The sequence below is a fragment of the Camelus ferus genome, chromosome 6 (assembly GCF_009834535.1).
Source record: "Camelus ferus isolate YT-003-E chromosome 6, BCGSAC_Cfer_1.0, whole genome shotgun sequence".
NCBI lineage: Eukaryota > Metazoa > Chordata > Mammalia > Artiodactyla > Camelidae > Camelus > Camelus ferus.
This window is the reverse complement of record NC_045701.1, coordinates 5064926-5083325: the sequence shown is the minus strand read 5'-3', so window position 1 is coordinate 5083325 and position 18400 is coordinate 5064926. Positions and strand designations below refer to the sequence as shown.

Genomic DNA, 18400 nt, shown 5'->3' with positions numbered 1-18400 from the left:
CTCATGGTATAGATTTTAGAATAGACAGCCTACAGGTGTCAGTTGAAACATTTAGAAGATAAACCATTTACAAATATCAGACATGAAGTCTTTTAAAATATGATGACGATGCTTTTCATTAAACCTGTATAACAAATGCATTATATTTTGAATGTCTGTGATTTACTTAGATAGTAACATTTTGATCAATCCGTATAAAAATAATTTTAAAGTAGTATGGTTATAATCTTAGTATAAGAATAAGAAGCAAGATAATTTCTACTTAGAAAACACAAGTGCACCACAGAAGTGATAACCTCTTACTCTCATTGTTATCTCTGTTTTGCTTAAACACCCTTCCAACTTTAGTTGGTGCCAAGTCTTATCATATGAGGTCAGGTAGAAGGGTGTATCACCTTTACCATAATCACTAATTCATTAAAGGTTAACAGTGAAAATGTTAACAGTGTATTTGTTTACATGGTGAGACAGTGGAAGATTTTATTTATTTATTTTCGTTCCTCTGTACTTTAAAAAATTTTTTTAGATTCCTTTCATAAAGACAAAAAAGAGGACCAGCAAAGGGTTTCTGGAGGAGAGGAGTCCATTGACCTTATATTCTATAGCTTTAAATATATGTAGTACTAAACAAAGATCTTTTTTCCTCTTCTAGGGAATTCTGCTGGTGTATGACATCACAAACGAAAAGTCCTTTGACAATATTAAAAATTGGATCAGAAACATTGAAGAGGTGCGTATGGAAGGAGAATGGACGCTAGAGGAGGGCCCTGCTGGGTGATGGCGAAGGGCTCCTCCTGTCTCCCGAGCGCGCAGCAGAGCTGCCGGGAAGCAGGGCAGGGCCGGCCCTGGCTCTGCGCGGCGCCACGGAGGGCAGCGTCTCCGGTAGCGTCTCCGGTGCCGGTGCCGCCAGTCTGCCTGCTCTGCTGGGCGGGGCGGGGCGGGCGGGGCGGGGCGGGGGGATGCAGACAGAGGAGCAGTTTCACAGAATTTTAAACTCGGCCCCGATCTTGAAAATAATTTAATCCAAGTCCCCATTTTACACATAAGAAGACAGAGGCCAGAAAGAAGTGACTTGCATGTGCTCATAGAGCCTTTAAAAAGGAGAACCAGGATTAAAACATCTGGTTCCCGATGCTGTCTGTCCCTCCATGCTGTTTGACTGGCAAAAATATATCTTTATCCCAGCAACTTATCATTTTGCCCACCCCCCCAACAGTTTCTTCATCTTAGACATTGAAAATTTGACCTAGTTCCAGATTGATTGGTATTAAAATTTTTTAACATGTTTGATATTTCCGAAAGAAATCTGACTTTGAAATAATGTCGTACGTGTTTCGGTTAACCTACATGAATTTATTGTTTACATAGTTCAAAATCCGAAATGCCTTCCTCACTGACTCACTCGGTACTGAGGTTTTTTTCCCTTCTTTGACCCAAACTGATATTTGGAAGTCTTGTTGTTAGATAACTAGAAGTTTTGTTTCTGTTTGTTCATGTGCAAAAAAGGACATGAGATGACTTTAAGTCTTTGGGAAGAAAAGGCTTTGCACAGACTCTTATGCTGTAGCTTTCCCCCTCCTCCCATCTGTTAATTTTTTTTCTCTGAATCAGGACTTGTGTTGAGTGAAAGATTATTTGTCTTATTATTAAATTTATGGGTATGTTTCTGACAGGTTAGGATTTGTCTATTGAGCAACTGTGTTTTTCTCAGGCTGTTTTTATAACACACAGTTTTCTCCCGGCAGCACGCCTCTTCAGATGTGGAAAGAATGATCCTGGGTAACAAATGTGATATGAATGACAAAAGACAAGTGTCAAAAGAAAGAGGGGAGAAGGTAAATGGGAACTGAATGCGGAAAGATTGGAAATCTACTCATGCTAAACATTTAATTATTGATTTAAGTTTGAAAAATTTGTATATTTTAATCTGTTAAAAACAACAACAAAAAGATGTAATCCGTACTTGAACGGTATGAATTAGTATTTGAGATCTAGCTCCATATTCTGTGTAGTCATGACTCATTCCAAAAGAATTTGCTGTTTTCTGGGAGATAGAAGTTGGTCCTTTTTCAGACTCCTGCAGCTTAGCGTTCAGGCTATTTCTTCGCTATCTATGTGAAAATGCCCAGTTTTGAAGTTAAAATAATTCATTCTCTTTGAAAAAAAATAAGAGGAGAGGTGAAGTTTCAACAGTAATCATTTTCCAGTTCATTATTTTTTTTCTAAGAATATTTTACTACACATTAGATTTAAGCCATTATGGATAAACTCTCTGTAAACTTATCACACTGTGGTTATCATTTAAATGTCATTTATAGGCGTTTCTCTATTTTGTGCCCTGCAAGACAAGAGTTTATTATATGTACATACTCATTTCTATGACATTTTCCAAATTGACTTAGAGGCTTCAATTTCTCAGTCTTGGAATTTTGCTTTAGCCTTTTTTTAGTGATACATGCAAAATGCATTTTGCTTTTCAATCTGACTGCAAACATTTTTCCTCTAAAAACAGTCCCTTAATCTTGGTGTTGTAAATGAAGTGGAAACTCTTTGAGGGTATTGGAAATGTGCGGGAGTTCACAATTTGCCACGATCAACAGAAACCCAAGAAATGAGTACTCAGTATTTTAAGCTTTTGTTCTGTAATGCACCAATTTATTTTAAAAAATAACGAAAAGTTGTATGATAATAAGTGTTGGAGGCTTATACTTTGGGAGCAGATGAAAGGGGCAAATGAATCTCAAATTAAGGGTAGAGGTACGCTTCTCAGTTTTTATAGTAAGTGTATTAGAAAACTAAAAGTATAATAGAAAAAAGAGAAGTACTTCAATTGTGTTTTGAGTGGAAGTGGTGCCATTTTACTTAACACTGAACAAAAAGGAAAAAATAAATAAATAAAAAGAAAAAATACTTTTGATGATGAAGTTAGATACCTAAATTTTAAACACAATAGAAAAAAGCAAAGAAATTTGAGAACCACAGGAGTTCTGAACTAAGTACTCTCTATGTTTAAAAAACTTGCACTGAATTTAAATGTTTCTGTTTGTCTTTCAGTTAGCAATTGACTATGGGATTAAATTCTTGGAGACAAGTGCAAAATCCAGTACGAATGTAGAAGAGGTAAGAAAGGATGCTTGGTGGTTTGTTATATAGTAGCAGTAGTGTCTTAAGGGCCAGTGTTCAAGCAAGTCTCCCAGCCTTGCCATTTTCTGACTTAGGGAATGTCTTGTGGGAACCCCACTTCTGTTTGTAAACTGTTGCGCTTCTGACTTTCAGGCGGACCCTGGTTGTTGAATTTCAGCACCCATCCTCCACATGCGCTGTATTAGATTGCTCAGTTAAGAGTCACTGAACGGAAGATGGAAGTTCAGTTTAAGTTCAGCTTTGCCCTTTGTGTGGGAAGCTGGAAATCCTGCTCTAGCCGACCGAGCACAGTGTTGTCTGCTCATTTATCATCGCTCGTGTCATCCTGTAGTAGCCGGGAGCCGGGAGCCTTAATTACGTTCATGTCTGCACTCTCTCAAGAGAGAGTTAAACTGTTAGCTTATTGAGCAGATTCCCTCAGTGTACATATTTGAAGTTGATTAAGCCTGATACATTTTAACACAACGCATTAAGCAGAAATAAGAAAGCATGTTTATCAGAGAGCAGTTTTAATAAATTTTCATTAAGTTAACTGTTAAAACCAAATTATCTAAAGTATTCGAAGAACAGATTTTCTTTACCAAGGGCAGAGTTGTTGATAATATTTTCTTTTTCAAAAACATTTTTTTAAGCTGACCATAAAAATAATACATGTACTATGTGTTAATACAGGTAATTAACAATAATACTGATTGTTTCATAAACATTTAGTTTCTCAGGCTATTCACTGTTCACCCGGACATCACGGTTAAAAATTGAGGGGGAGGGTATAGCTCTGTGGTAGAGTGAATGCCTAGCATGCACAGGGTCCTGGGTTCAAGCCCCAGTACCTCCATTAAAAATAAGTAAAGACCTAATTTCCTTCCCCCCAAAAATAATTTTTTTTAATTGAGACTTAGATGACTTTATGGACTAGTAGACACTGATCAGAACATCGTCTTTGTTTTAAATAACCAATACGCAGTTTTTCAGGTTGGCTAATGGGTGTTAGGAAACAGGCAGCCTCTACTGACTTACTTACTCAAGCATAGATAAGCAGAAAAATGCTTCCATCTGCCTGCCATGGAAGGATTTCCTTCCATCAGAAAGAGAGGAGCCTCTTCAGTCAGCTTTACTAGTGGAGACAGGATCAAAGCTTGCTCACTGAGATGGCCCGTGTAGGTTTGTTCCCACAGGATGGACTCCATACCCTGGCTTCATCGAGAGTCTTCGGTCTCTGTTAGTCCTACCCTGATCACACCTGTGGCTTAGGGAGAACGTTGAACTCTGGAAATACAGAGCTGGGAATTGCCCGAACTGCTTATTCTGGCCAGGTATCCTGCAGAAGTTAGCGGTTTTCCCAGAGCTTTAACTTAGCCTGATGAAACTAGGATGGGCTAACTTAGAAACTTAGACTTGCAGGTGAACGGTGTGACAGTGCGACAGACTGCGAGTGCTAACAGTAGTTACCGTATTGCTTGTTTGACTTGATTGGGAGTAGTCCTTTGGCTCGACATTTTTGAGGGCATCAGGAGCGATTGGGAGGCAAGAGACCAAGATAACAGTGGGTTTAGCACGGAGACAACTGAAGAAGCTTTAAGAGTCTTGGCTCTGTAGAAACTCAGTAAGGATGATAGGTTCTCTAAATGTTTGGTTTGGCTTTGGGTCAATAAACACCAGGCATTAAATGTCACTGAAATTTGTCCTGCTTCTATTTGAACTGATTTCCACAGTGGGGAATTTAGCTGAGCTGTGAGAACTGTTGGGATTTTGGAGTGTTAAGATGTGGAAGATTATATATTCTCAGGTATAAGAGTGAAAGCAATTTGAAAGAGAGGAGGTTGGGAGGAGAAGGTAGAGAGTTTTGAGAAAACAGATTTTAGGGCTACTGGGTAATAACCAGCATCTCTCAGGCCAGGGACTGTGCCCCATCATGGGGACGAGCAGATGTCCCAGAACCTGTTCCTCGCAAGCGCTCCTGGTTGGCTGAGAAAACTACCCATAACTCAACAGGTTCATGTTAGAAACTTGTGCCAGATAGTATGTGCAGAAAATATTTGATGAATTGAAAGAATGACAGTTCGATAACATTGGAAAACGTTAATGATACAATTGAAAAATAAGATACAGTGTTCATGTGTTTACTGTAGTTGCAATTATGTTCTTTTCTCAATTCAGAACTTTAATGTAATTATATTTTACAGTGAAATAATAAACATTTCTACATTTCTGTTTAAAAATATAAATATATAATAACGAGATTTTTGTTTACTTCTAGGCATTTTTTACACTTGCACGAGATATAATGACAAAACTCAACAGAAAAATGGTTTGTATGACATATAATTTTGTTTTCTTATTTACATTGTTTATTTATTTGATTAAAGGGATAGGCCTGATTATAATATGTTCCCATTAACTCATTTTTTTCCTGACTTCCATTTTCCCCTGGTTAAACTCTGATTCTTATTTCTGTTTCTTCACTTTTCTTATTTCTGAACTGCAGCTGTTTCAGCTAACTCTTTAAGTGGTCTTTAATTGAATTTTGATCAGAATAATTAAAATAATAATAGCACAAATTAAATTTGTAATCTCTCTATATCCGTATATATTTGATCTTGAAGTTGCTGAAGTTAGCTTAAATTTGAAACAATCTCAGTGATGAATCATTAGGACAACCTTGAAAGTTTGGTTTAAGCAGAATCTTGAGTATAATTGTCTGCCTTATGTTACCAGCTCTTCTTACCTCTAACAACAGGATTGCCTCTACCAGTATCTTAACATTGTTTCCATCATTACCCTTGAAACTTCACATTCTTTTGGTTATAATTTCTTTGAACTGGAAATAGAAACTTTCTAACCAATACATTGTTAATATAGTAGGTACTGTCTTAATTTTTTTTTCTTATTTTAATCCACAATTTCCAAAGAAACAGACAACATCAGAGCTTAACTGTTTCCCTTCCTAAATAAACATTCTACTCAGTACACATTTATGGCATGATTTGATATATATATACATTTTTTTTAGATAATTGGGGTCACACCATGAAACTTTTATTTCCTTGTTAACTTTATCTTCTGTTTTCTAGAATGACAGCAATTCATCAGGGGCAAGTGGACCAGTGAAAATAACAGAAAACCGATCAAAGAAGACCAGTTTCTTCCGTTGCTCGCTACTTTGATGGACTCTTTCTGAGAGACTGCAGCACACCTAGAGGACCCTTTCCTGCTTCTCTGAAAGCACAGGTCACCAAGCCTCAGAATCGTCCCGCCCAGCTGCTACTGAGAGCACTGTTGAACCTAGACCTCCCGACACAGAACGTGCAGTGGATTCCAGCCTCACGGCCCATCAAGACAACTGGCTTCTTTTTTCAAATGTGGAAGCAATGAAGTGGAGACACGTGCCGGACTTAACTTGTTTTTCCTTTGTTTTATTGTGTGTTGCAGAAGCTGCTGTCTTTCTTTTTTTCACTTTGCACATCAGTGTTAGCCTTCCCGTGTTACAGCACAATCTGAGATTCATATCTGCACACTTTTGTCTGGTGAGGTTCTAGACAAATTTGTGCGTTTGGGGACGTTTAAAAAAAAGAGTGGAACGTTTAAAGCAGAGGATAATATGCTAAAATTAAAGGACGTTTGGTCTGGTTCATATGGCCAAATGTTATTGCATTGATAGCATTCATTTAAGGGCTTTGATTTTTCTTAAGTAAGAGTCATTAAATTCGGATAAAATTTATCTTCAAAATTCATGAAGATACCCATCTATTCATCAAAGACCACAGTGTCTTTGTTCAGATTGTTTAGAGTTTTGCTTCATTCCTGCGCTTTCTGCCTGAGTCTAGGTAGCTGAGTAAATCACTTTTTCAGTTGATTACCTCTGCCTAATCTCCTGAAACTGTGTTTGGAAATGACCTTAATGTCACTTTTCTTGAGGTTTGTTTTTGCTCTTCTTTCCTGTGTTTGACCTGTTGTAATCACTCAGTTATCTAAAACATAACATTTGAACTTTGTTGTCTAAATGTCAACTTCATGAACTGAAATTTTACATATGCAGAGAGATGGACCATTTAAGGTTTTATTTCAACGTCTAATAGTTCTGTCACATCAGGCTACATAATGTGTTTTTTCTTAGATTCACTCCTTCCCTTGCTGGGTTAGTAGTAATTCTTAACAGAATCCCTGTCGGCAAGAGTTAACAGGTTAGACTGAGATTTCGTTCACAGAAAGCTTACCTACAGGGAGAGAGGTTGACCTGCGGACATCAGTTTCATAGAGATAGCTCTTGGTATGGTGAAAGTAATGATTTTTGTTCTGTTTTTATTTGGGGCTTTTTTTTTTTTTTTTTCCAGTGTGAGTAATTAGACCTAGTGCAGCCTCTAGGAAAGTCTTGCCTTTTCATTTGAGAAATTATGAGCACAGTTTCAGTTTTACAGCAGCTGTTGTTGAATGTGTAGAACCCAGTTCCATCTGTTCAGGTTTGTTGTTACAGAACTTGGTCCAGCCATTTGGGCCAAAGCCAACCAAAAGCTTAGCTGCCTTTCTCACCGCACACTGGTACTGGCATGCTTTCTATAGATGAAATCGTCACATAAGGAAAAAAGGTATTTAGTGATAACTTATGTGCCAAATTCCTTGCTGTTATTCTAGCCTTCAGTGTCATAACACAGAATGGAGTAATAAAGAGGTAATTCAGGAATAATAATTCTGCTTCCTGTTAGGCCTGTTTCGTTTCACAAAGGCTACCACCATGCTTGATAGTTAAGACTGGGAGAGGAAAGTGGAAATGGCTTGCTCGTTACCACAGAGAATTCTGCTCCAGGTTAAGGTGTATCACGAGAACGCTTGGACCAGTCAAACCTTTCCTGCTTGTTTGAAAACTTTCGTACAATTTACCGGCGGGAAATATACCAGAGCTGTTTTTGATGGGTACACTAAACGTATTGTTCACAAATTCCAGCCTTCTTGATTTTTTTTTTTTTGGTACTTACCTATAGGCCTAAAGGCACCTGTTGGTGTCTCAGTATAATCAGTAGTTCCTTGACTGAAAGTTGACTGTAAGTCTACCATCTTAAAATTAGGTATCTTTCTGGAATGAAAAAAATAGTTTCTTAAAAACATCTTGTATTCACTAATTTTCTGAAAAAGATCTCAGCAGTTAAGCTTTCTGGATGGTAACGAAGTGATTTCTAGAAGGCAAGTGCTATGACACCATGTATGAATGTAATTTTCTTAGTAATTTACCTCTGACTCTTTGGTGTCTTAACACTTTGGTTTATATCTCAGGGGTTGTCTGCAAACCAAAACTGACATATTCTGTGGTTAGCCTTTTTTTTTTTTTTTTTCCCCTCAACAGAATGCTTTGCTTTTTTTTTTTTTTTCTTCTTCTCTCTTCTCTTGTCTTCTATGTCTTAATACCTAGTCTCCATGAACTTCCCTTTGAGAGAGCCCTATACAGATTAGATGAGTCTAGAAGTGCTCTTTGAAGTAGCAGCGAACCGGGGGTATATAGTCTGTTATATAGAAATAAATCGTCCTTGCTATTTTCTTATATTTAGCTTTGCTACATTGTATATAATTTGAGCTAAGACTGTAGGAAATTCACTTTTCTGCATGGTAAAATGCCCCAATAAATATTCCCCTTTGCTTAATAATGTACATATAGTGCATTATTTTTTCTATTTGTAGATGAATTTAGTGACAGATAATTGTCTGTTCCCTGCTGAAACTGAAGAAACCTAGTTTTGTGTGAACCTTTTTCTGTGGTCTTATGGATAAGGTACATGAAGATTTTTTGCAGCAGTGTTAGTGGTTCGGGGGCTGCATTTTATTATCAGCGTGCTAATTTTTGACAGGAACGGGACTACACCTTTTCAAGTAAGCGTCTGAGGGTATCAGACAATGAAAATGTGCTGTAACTAAGTAGCATGTAAGTCAGTTGATTGTAAACCGTTTCACTGGGAACTGATTTTAGCTATATTTTACTTCAGACAGATGATGAGAAAATAACCCACCTGTGCATCAGTTAGAAGGTGCTCAGGGTTTCTTACTCTTCACATGAACATTCTGTGCAGTCTTTGTTATAAATTTCCAGAAGACTATACTCTTTACTTTGAAGGACTATTTTTTAATTATACCTCATTTAGCTAACTAGTATTCTAATACCTGGTAGAAAAACAGTGAGCCAGTCTTTAAGCATCCGACATAATTTAGACTGTTTTGAACTAAAGGCATCATTGGAAAAGGTAGGAGGTAGTTTAGTTTAGGATAGAACATACATGTCATATCCAGTAGTGCAAAAGAAGTATTATCTTCCTGTCTCCATTAACAAACTTAGCTGTGCAATATAGATAAATGTTTGCAGAAATTTCTAAATAAGAGATTATAACTCCACTGTACAGGTTCTGAATGCTGAGAATCTGTATTAAGGCTTATACAGTTTTCCCTGTGAACAGTGATACATGGAAGCAGACTTTTCTAGCTCATGTCTTAGATTTCTTTATAAATTTAGTTCCTAATCTTTAAAGATGAGCTTCTAAGCTTGACATTTTAAAACAGCATTTCATTATGTTGGTTTACTTATCTCAAATTTTAAGCACCATTTCTGCTGTCAGGTTTTTAAGAATTTTTCTTGTAACAGGACGTTCCTTTCTCCTTCTTGTTATATCCAAAGAAGGGGGTGAGAGAATGTCTAAAAATGAAATTCTTGTCCTAGAGGGACCCCGAGGGACAAGATAATGCTAATAAAATGTCAAAGGCTAGCACAATTTTACAGTAGAATCAGTCTTTTTTCAGACTAATAAATTTAATGGCTGTCATGTTTACTATGAAAAAAATCGAAGTGACTGAAATTTACAGAAATGAAAATTAGCAAACAATTATTTTAGAGATATTTTCAAATTTTACTTCATTTTTTGAAATGCTTGTGTCATACGCAATTGCATTTCTTATTGCCAAGAACTAATAGAACTTCTTGTTTTATTTCTTAGCTTTTTTTAAAATGTGAATTTAATTATTATAATTCATTCCTATGGCCTTACAGATGGGTTTTATTTTGTTTGCGGCTGACACTGTTCCTTTAATGCAAAATACTATAATCTATTTGACTAAAATCATGCCCCTAGTGGGAAATACCTAGTTTTTCCATAGAATTATCCTACTGTGTATGTTTCAGCATATTTCACTTTTGCTCCAATGGCTTAATGTGAAAAAGTTCCCGCAGATGAAGTGGACCTGTCATGTGCTTAATCTTCTTTAAGCCAGTTCATCAATTGTGTACTGATACTGATGCTGTGTTTTCTTTTTTAAAGAAAAAATGGATTTTATTCCAGGTGAACTTTTTTTTACAATAATGTTCGTCTAAAATAAAAACTACATGATGAAAATAGTCATGTCTCTCTGAAATGGATTACACAGTTTTAAAATGTTTCTTCTAACTTGCTAGATAAGTGTCTTGAACCACGGTAGACTTGAGATAATTTAGCAAACTTCCCTTCTGACTTAAAAAAAATGGCCAGTGCGCCTGCTCATACTTAGTTCAGAATACATGGGGGTTATTCTGTTACAGAACTGCAGACTTAAATTGAACGTCCTTCCCTCTTAGCCCTTGCAAGTTTGGTTTCTATTGTTCTCACGTCCAGTAACACAATTTGATGTCGGTGTTCTGTGGATGTCCCACCCCGGTGCTGGCACATGTTCCCAGTCCTAGCCTTTGTCATTCATCGTTCATCCCTTCAACCATTTGGAACACTTTCACTGTTCTTCTCCAGCTTCTTTCTCTGTTCCTTTTCCCACTCTTGATAGATCTTTCATCTGTCTCACGCAGAGAAGCATCGATCTACAACCACCTCTGCCTCCTGAACCTACAGCCTCCCGTGGGCTGGCTGCACTCTCTCTCCCCTCGTCCTCACCTCATGTAGCACAGAAATTCCTCCTATTCCGTGCTTTCTCTCCGCCTCTGTGGGTTCATCTTTCCACCTCTTTGCTGCTTCTCAGGGAACTCACAGCTCTCTTATACCTTCAGACTCTTATCCTGTGTTACCTTGTTTCCCTAAGCGTCTTTAACCCTCCCACCCCGTGGCCTCGTGTTGCTCTCACCCACTGCTGTTTCCTCTTCCTGTCAGAGCCAAGCTTCTTCAAAGAGTCACCCATAGCTACTGGGTTCACTTTTTTATTTTCTATCTATTTCTCAACCTCCTCCAGTTTGACTTCCACCCCCATCGTGTCACTGACATCATGCCAACTGTGGCCAAGTTGCTAAATAGCAGATGATTTTCAGTCCTTATCTCGGTTAACCTCTTGGCAGCATTTAACAAGAAATGTTCTCTTCCCTTAGTTTCCTTCCCTTGGTGACAATATTCTCCTGATTAACCACTTATCCAAAATCATTTCATCCTTTTTCATAGTTCTTAAATAGCTCGTGACTTCTGTGGTAGACTGAATAATGGCTCCCAAGGATGCCAGCGTCCTAACCCCCGGCACCTGTCAGTGTTACTTTCCAAAAGGGAGTTTGCAGATGTGATCAAGTTAAGGATCTTGAGGTAGGAGGGTATCCAGGTGGGCCCTGTATAATCCCAAGGGTCTTGATGAGAGAGACACAGGAGGAATCAGAAGAAAACTGCGGTGATGGCAACAGGTAGAAAAGGTGATGTGATGCAGGGCCGTGAGCCCAGGAATGCGGGTAGCCTCTAGGATCTGGAAAAGGAGGGGGAAGAGATTTCCCCCTATAGCCTCCAGAAGGAAATCAGCCTGGCCCTGACACCTTGATTTTAGCCTGCTAAGACTCATTTCGTAATTCTTACTTCCAGAACTGTAAGGGAATAAATTTCTGTTGCTTGAAGCCTTAAATTTGTGTTAATTTGTTTACGGCAACAATCGGACACTAATACAGTTTTCAGTTTTGTATCTTTAGTCCCAACCCTTTTCCAGAGAGCCACTGTCATCTACCCAGATCCCCAAACAGGTAATCAACCTCCAAGTCTTACACGTCCTAACTCCTTACTCTGTTTCTAACCCATCCACTTGATTTCTGCCTCTGTCTTTATTCAGGCCTCCTCATCTTTGCCTAGATTTCTGCTACCTCTCCTTACCAGTCTTCTAATTCCTAATCTTATTTTCCTCCAATCCTGCTTTCACAGTGCTGACAGGTCATTAAAACTGGAGTCTTAATGTTATGGCCACATTTAATCCTTCAGTGGTACCTCGTACCCTTGGGGGAAAAAAAACCTCAACTCTTTAGCCTGATGAATGAAGTCCTTTGCCATCCACACATCTTTGTGTCCCGGCTTAGATTTTGTCACACCTTCACTCATACACATCTTTTGAGCCTCAGCAGTAACTGTGGTTCCCCAAACATAACGTGCTTTGTCATTCCTTTCCTTCCGCTGCTCCTTCTGCTGACTTCCTGCCCTTTGTCCAGCTAACTTCTCTTTTGAGTTTCAGGAAGGGTTTCTCTGGGAAGACTTCAGCCACAACCCATCCTCAGTTAGAAGCCCCCTCCTGTGTTTACGCAAAGCATCACTCACTGCACTGGATTCAAATTGTCCATTTACTTTCCTTCCTCCACTGGACTCTAAGCTCCTGCAGGAGGGGACATCAAGCCATCAGCCACCGCAGCATCCTAGACTGTGCACCCTGAGGGGACTCAGGATGGAGGAAAGCTGGATACTGGCTGTAGATAGTTAAGGCGCACATCAAAGGAATGATTTCAAAAAGCCCAGACTCTTGCATCTTCCCATATATAGAAAAGCACTAAATTCATTAACTTAAGACATCTGGTTTTTCTTTAATTAACAGTAGTCTTTTGATGTTCGAACCACTTGTTTCTGTTTTTGTTTTGCAAAAACTATATCCTGGCTCCTCCCTTACCTCTTCGGAGCTGTCTGAGAAGCTGTCTTCCCGGCTTGCGTCCTTAGCAAATCTGCCAAATAAAACATAATTCTCAACTTTTAGGTTGTGCTTTTTTTTTTCAATTGACACAAGTAAAATTAACTGATACTAATTAACCTTAAAAACTTGTGTGTGTGTGTGTGTGTGTGTATACACCTTTCTAGAAGCCATCTTTAGTTTGCACCATTCCTAACCTCTTCAATTTGTCTGCTTCTCTCCAGACTCCTGCTAGTCTCCCTGATTCATGCCTGCAGATGGCAAAGACCTCTTATCTGGAATCCCATTTTCCATTTTATTTACACGGGAGATCTGATCCTGTCCACTCCCCTAGAGAAACGAAGAACCTGAAGGAAACTCGAAGCTGCCGGCTTTTTCTGTCTTTTGTCCCTCTCCTAACACTCCTAGGACAGCCTGAACTACTTTCTGTCCCTCAGAAATGCCCTGCTCTCTTTCACTTTGAGGACTTTCCATTTGTCCTTCCATTTCTTCCCTACTTCCTAGCTTTGCTGACTCCTAAGCCAAGACCTGAAAAAGTGGGTGTTACCTTCTTTAGCAACACCTCACCAGTCTGGATTGGCCATCCTCCCCCTTCCTGGGTATCCTCAGCCACTGCACTTCTTGTCTGGCTTCCCCACGAGACTGCAAGCTCCAGGGTGACAGGAGGTACGCTCCCACTGCCTAGCTTTGTGCCTGATACTTAGCAAGAATTTAACATGCATTTTGAATGAATGAATAAGTGGTTGAGTGGAAATCTTTCAGCACCAAAAAACACCAAAAAACAAAGCTCAAGTGTTAGTATATTGTCAATCATTGGTAGGTATTTCAAAGCTTTACTGGATGATCTGCTAATGTGTGGTATTGCTTTTTGCACCCTCCCACCCCTCTAGGTGCACACCCAACAATCTAGTCTTATCTATATAGTGTGTGTCAGGCTCCTTAGCCCAGGAGACTTTAAGGGTTTTAATTCCCAGCATCCCTTAGTATGTTTCTATGTTTTGAAGTCTTTGGAGAAAACTCAGAGTAAGTTCATAAAAACTTAATGAGTCAATAGCACTGCTACTCAGCCTCACATTCCTCACTTGTAAATAGAATTGTTGAAATCAGTGTAAGAGTACTGTTTAAGCAGCAATGCATTGGATAAATGTAAGGTGCCATCATTCAGAGAGAACTTGAAATAAGTGTAGCTAGTGAATAACTATGAATGCTGCAGAAGACTGTCTCATTGGTGATTTTCACAGTTTGGTCTAGTTACTTTCTTTTCTATTCCAACAGACATCAGTTAAAGATTTTTCTTCGTAGATACGGGAGTAGAGTCATTAGGCATTTTCATTGCCTTCCCATTTTTTAACTGGGCTTGGGGACTAAGACTGACCTGAAATATGGTCAAGATACCATAAGTATAAATTCCCCCAACTTATAGATTTGCATGTTGAGTTGCCTACTTCTAAAGAATTGGAGGCAGCTTTAACCAACACACAGAGATCTTGCTTAAAATTGGGGTCACTGAAACATCAAAATCGGGATAAAAGAATAAGCCATATTCTGAAGTCATGGCAGTAATTGTAATTTAAAAAGAAGAAGAAGTATAGTTGCTGTAAACTATTAAATTTAGCACCAAGCTTCCTGGGAGTCAAGATAAAGCCTGAATATGATGAGTTAGCTCTCAAGCTGAACATATATGCATTTGTCAGGAGAAACAAAACTTTTTTCTAGACCTGAACTCAAATAGTAAATCCTGGATCTATTAGAGATATAGAATAATGATAATGAAACAGTTTTAGGAGCTATGCAAGAAAAAATGTAGATGGCCATTTTGTTATCCGAAAAGCTGGGTTCTCCTCTTGTTGGGTGTTGAGGCAAAAGACACGAGCCAAGCCAAAGATCCGGAGAAGGAAGGATTTATTACTTGCAACAATTAAGGAGAACACTGGAGATCTTTCCCAAAGCATTACCTCCAGAACAGCAAAACTGGTCAAGTTTTAACTAAGGGCATATGAAGGGGATTGGGTGGTGAGCAGAGGAGAGTTCAGCATGGAATTGGGGCAAAGGTTGACAAGAATCCAAGCTTTCATTGATTGAAGTCAGTCATGAGGGTCAGAAAAGGTCAAAGGTCATCATCCCTCAGGTTCCAGTTGATCTGGTGGTTGAGGATTTAGGCTCGTCTTCACCCCTGAAATAGAACTGGAAGTCTTCACTACTGATACAGTATCTTTGTTACAGTTACTTCTCTTGCTTGATAATAGTTGTTTGTTTCTGCATTCTTTTGTTCCTTTAAGATTATTAATTACTGAGTCCTGTTCTAGGACAGGTATTGTGGCCAGGCTTAGATCACAAAATGAGTTAGGCCAAAAGTGGCTTCTTTTAGGTCAAGAAAGCCATGCCTGGTTCTTTTCCTCTGGGGACCTCCTATCCTATCTGCTTATAATTTCTTCTTTTATTAAAAAATCCCTTAATTTACACCAAGGACATGAGTACATTATGCTTCTGTGAAGGCATCTCTGCATGGAGCTGAAGTAATGTAATTGTACTTGACACTTTGATTCAGGACAGAACCAAAAGAACCTATCTAATGTTGAGTCACTCTATCACTTTCAATTGTTGTCCCAAGACATTTCAAAATGAAGAAATATTCTGTGGAGTAAAAGGAAAATATACATGTCTGTTTTAAATGGATAAAGGTGACATTTTACCATAAAAAATTAAACACGTATCATTTGAAGGCCCATTTTCAGAGGGGAGCCGCAGAACATCTTCAGTCAGGTTCCAACTTTTGCCATTTCAATGTTGATTTCCAAGAGCTTTATTCATGACAGACATTAAGGAATGAGTGGGAGTGGCTAACACTTACATAGCACTTACTATGCAGGCACAATACTCAAAATAACCCAGTATGTATTATTATTATCTCCATTAGGCATGGAGATATATCTGAGATGTGAATGATCAGAGAAATTAACCTTCCGGTTTTAATTTGTAAACCTCTCAGAAATTGTTAATATAAAATAGCAAATGTTGGTAAGTTCCACTCTTTAAATTACTTCATTCATTGAACACATAATGTGAGCCCCTTCTAGGCGCTGTGTTCGAAACAAAGAACAAAACAAAAGACCCTCACCTCCAAAAGTTTATATTGTAATGGGGGAGACAAATGAGCAAGTAAAAACCAAGCAGGGAAATGTTACTGTTACTACAGGGTGATCAGAGAATGCCTTCAAAAACAACTTTTTTAAAGACATGGCAGGAGTGGGGAACAAATAAAACCAGCTCGCCAAAACAACCCTCAGACGGACAGCTTCCGTCTGTGAGTTATCGCCTGGGTCATCACTATCCCAGTCTGTGTTCTGCACATAGTTTCACGAAGTTCCCGCGACTATACAAATGGCAAGTCGTGCTTTAAAAAAGGCTCCTTTGTTTAGAAATGAAATCCTGCCTACGTCCTGTGCAGCGTTTTTCTTTAGTTGATCTGGAATCTTCCCGCGTCTACGCCCCAAAGCGGGTTGGGGACTTGCCCTCCTCTTGGGCACCTCGCGGCCCTTGGCCTGATGGATGTGCTCCCGTGGTGGTGGCGGGGGCCGGGGAGCTACGGCTGCGACCTTAGAATCGCAAGCCAACTGCGCATCTGGATCGGGAGCTGCTCCGCCTCCCCTGTCCGCCCGAACATTGAGGCGCGCCCCGCGCCGCGCGCCTCCGCCTCTCTCCTCCTCACCCCGCCCCGCCGCCTGGCCCCGCCCCCACGCGCCCCGGCCCGGCCCCGCCCCCGGTCCTTCCGCGCGCCCCGCCTCCCGCCCCTCCGCCCGCCTCTCGCTCGCCCCGCTCCGCCCCGAGCTCAAGTCTGTCAGCGCTCGGCGCCTGGCCGTCCCCGCCAGGCCCCTGGGCCGGCTTCCGCGGTCGCCATGACGGCGGCCGTGTTCTTCGGCTGCGCGTTCATTGCCTTCGGGCCTGCGCTCGCCCTCTACATCTTCACCATCGCCACCGAGCCGTTGCGCGTCATCTTCCTCATCATTGGGTAAGGCGGTTGCGCGGGGAAACCCAGACCAGGGCTCCCCTCCCCCGCCGGTGGTACCGGCGGTCCCCGGCGTCCCTACGGGACTGCTCGACCGCGCTGGGCTTTGGAGGGGAGAAGGTCAGGGACGGGGAGGGCGGAGACCCCGCTTCCCTGGGACTGCTCGCCCTCCTCCGAGGGTCGGCGGGAGAAGAGCGAGAGCCCCGCGACCCCAGAGTGCGGGCTCTGGGGAAGGAGCCCACACCGTGGGTCCCGGAAAACCCTGGCGCTTGACTGCCGAGCTTTTGCCTAGGGTCCGTAGATGGGCTTTAGTGAGTCACACGTTAAAGCCGAATGGAAATTTTTGTGGATAAGTTCATATATGCATCTTTTATTTTTTTGGAGAAGGGGGGTTACCTAATTTCCCTCAGATTCTGACAGGCATTTTTAATCCCAAGCGGGTTAAAAGCCATTAAGCACCTAGGGATCAGGTGCTTTAAAACATATAGGTGCCCAATCGACTGTGTCTAGCGGAGTGGGATTCAGACTACGGAATGTTTTAAAGTGTCCCAGGTGATTCAGGCGAGCAGCCAAAGGGTAGAAAAACCTGTGAAAACCCCGCAACAGCTGTAGTGCATCTTTTTGCAGGAGCTTGGTAAATACCGAACTCCCGTGGCGAATGTGGTCATAGTCCCAGCAGTCATCTGTCTGGGAGCTCTTACTGGGGCTCCCCTCGACTCTCTCCACCACTGAGTTTCACTTGGCACCAGGAGAAGCAGTCAGGCGAGGCCAGTGATTTCCACTTTTCCTGAACTTTTTCACCTCTCACAACTGTATTGAAAGTGCTGCGTCACACGTGTCGTTTTAAAAATAGAGATCTGGGCACAAATTCTGTAAAGCTTGTTATAATCATTAAAACTCACAGGAATGTTGTGAAAGCCTGGCCTGGAAAACTGACCTAGATCAGAGCCCAGGCTTCCAACCTCTGGATTTTATACCAGTCATTCTGTTAATAGAGATGTAGACATTTTCCTGGAAAAGACATTTGCACATCAATGGGCAAAGCATTAATTAGAAAGCATAGCTAATAATCAAGTTTTCAGCCAGACCGTCCTTGGCAGGTAGTCTGCAGATGTACTTACAAATAGCAGGGTCACGGGGGAAAAAAAAGTTGATTTTTAGGAAAAATCTCAAATTCCTCTTGGACTGTATGCTTTTTGTTTGTTTGTTTTTTAATGGATTGAACCCAGGATCTCATGCACGCTAAGCACGTGCTCTGCCACTGAGCTGTACCCTCCCAGACTGTTGATTTCACCAGGAAAACTGCACCATTGATTAAGAACAGTTGATTCATGAATACTTTTTTTGTTAGGAAATCTGTTCCTTCTCAAGCAGGATTTGTTTGTT

The 18400-nt window shown here is 40.5% G+C and overlaps 2 protein-coding genes across 7 annotated transcripts in view; both read left to right on the top strand.

The window, feature by feature from the left end:
- RAB8B (RAB8B, member RAS oncogene family) overlaps positions 1 to 10527 on the top strand; it is a 90635-nt gene extending 80108 nt beyond the window's left edge. For all 3 annotated transcript variants that reach the window (XM_032481002.1, XM_032481001.1, XM_032481003.1), the window contains 5 exons: positions 653 to 730; positions 1746 to 1835; positions 3055 to 3120; positions 5402 to 5452; positions 6216 to 10527. In XM_032481002.1, the coding sequence (XP_032336893.1) occupies positions 653 to 730; positions 1746 to 1835; positions 3055 to 3120; positions 5402 to 5452; positions 6216 to 6308 (378 nt within the window). In that variant the 3' untranslated portion in view covers positions 6309 to 10527. The remainder of the gene's footprint in view (positions 1 to 652; positions 731 to 1745; positions 1836 to 3054; positions 3121 to 5401; positions 5453 to 6215) is intronic.
- A 6293-nt stretch (positions 10528 to 16820) lies between these two features.
- APH1B (aph-1 homolog B, gamma-secretase subunit) overlaps positions 16821 to 18400 on the top strand; it is a 202761-nt gene continuing 201181 nt past the window's right edge. For 3 of the 4 annotated variants that reach the window (XR_004320375.1, XM_032480999.1, XM_032480998.1), the window contains exon 1: positions 16821 to 17017. Coding sequence is in view for 3 of the 4 variants with exons in the window: in XM_032480999.1 (XP_032336890.1) it covers positions 16905 to 17017 (113 nt within the window). In the remaining variant the exon portion in view is untranslated. The remainder of the gene's footprint in view (positions 17018 to 18400) is intronic. The other variant, XM_032480997.1, reaches the window with a different exon arrangement.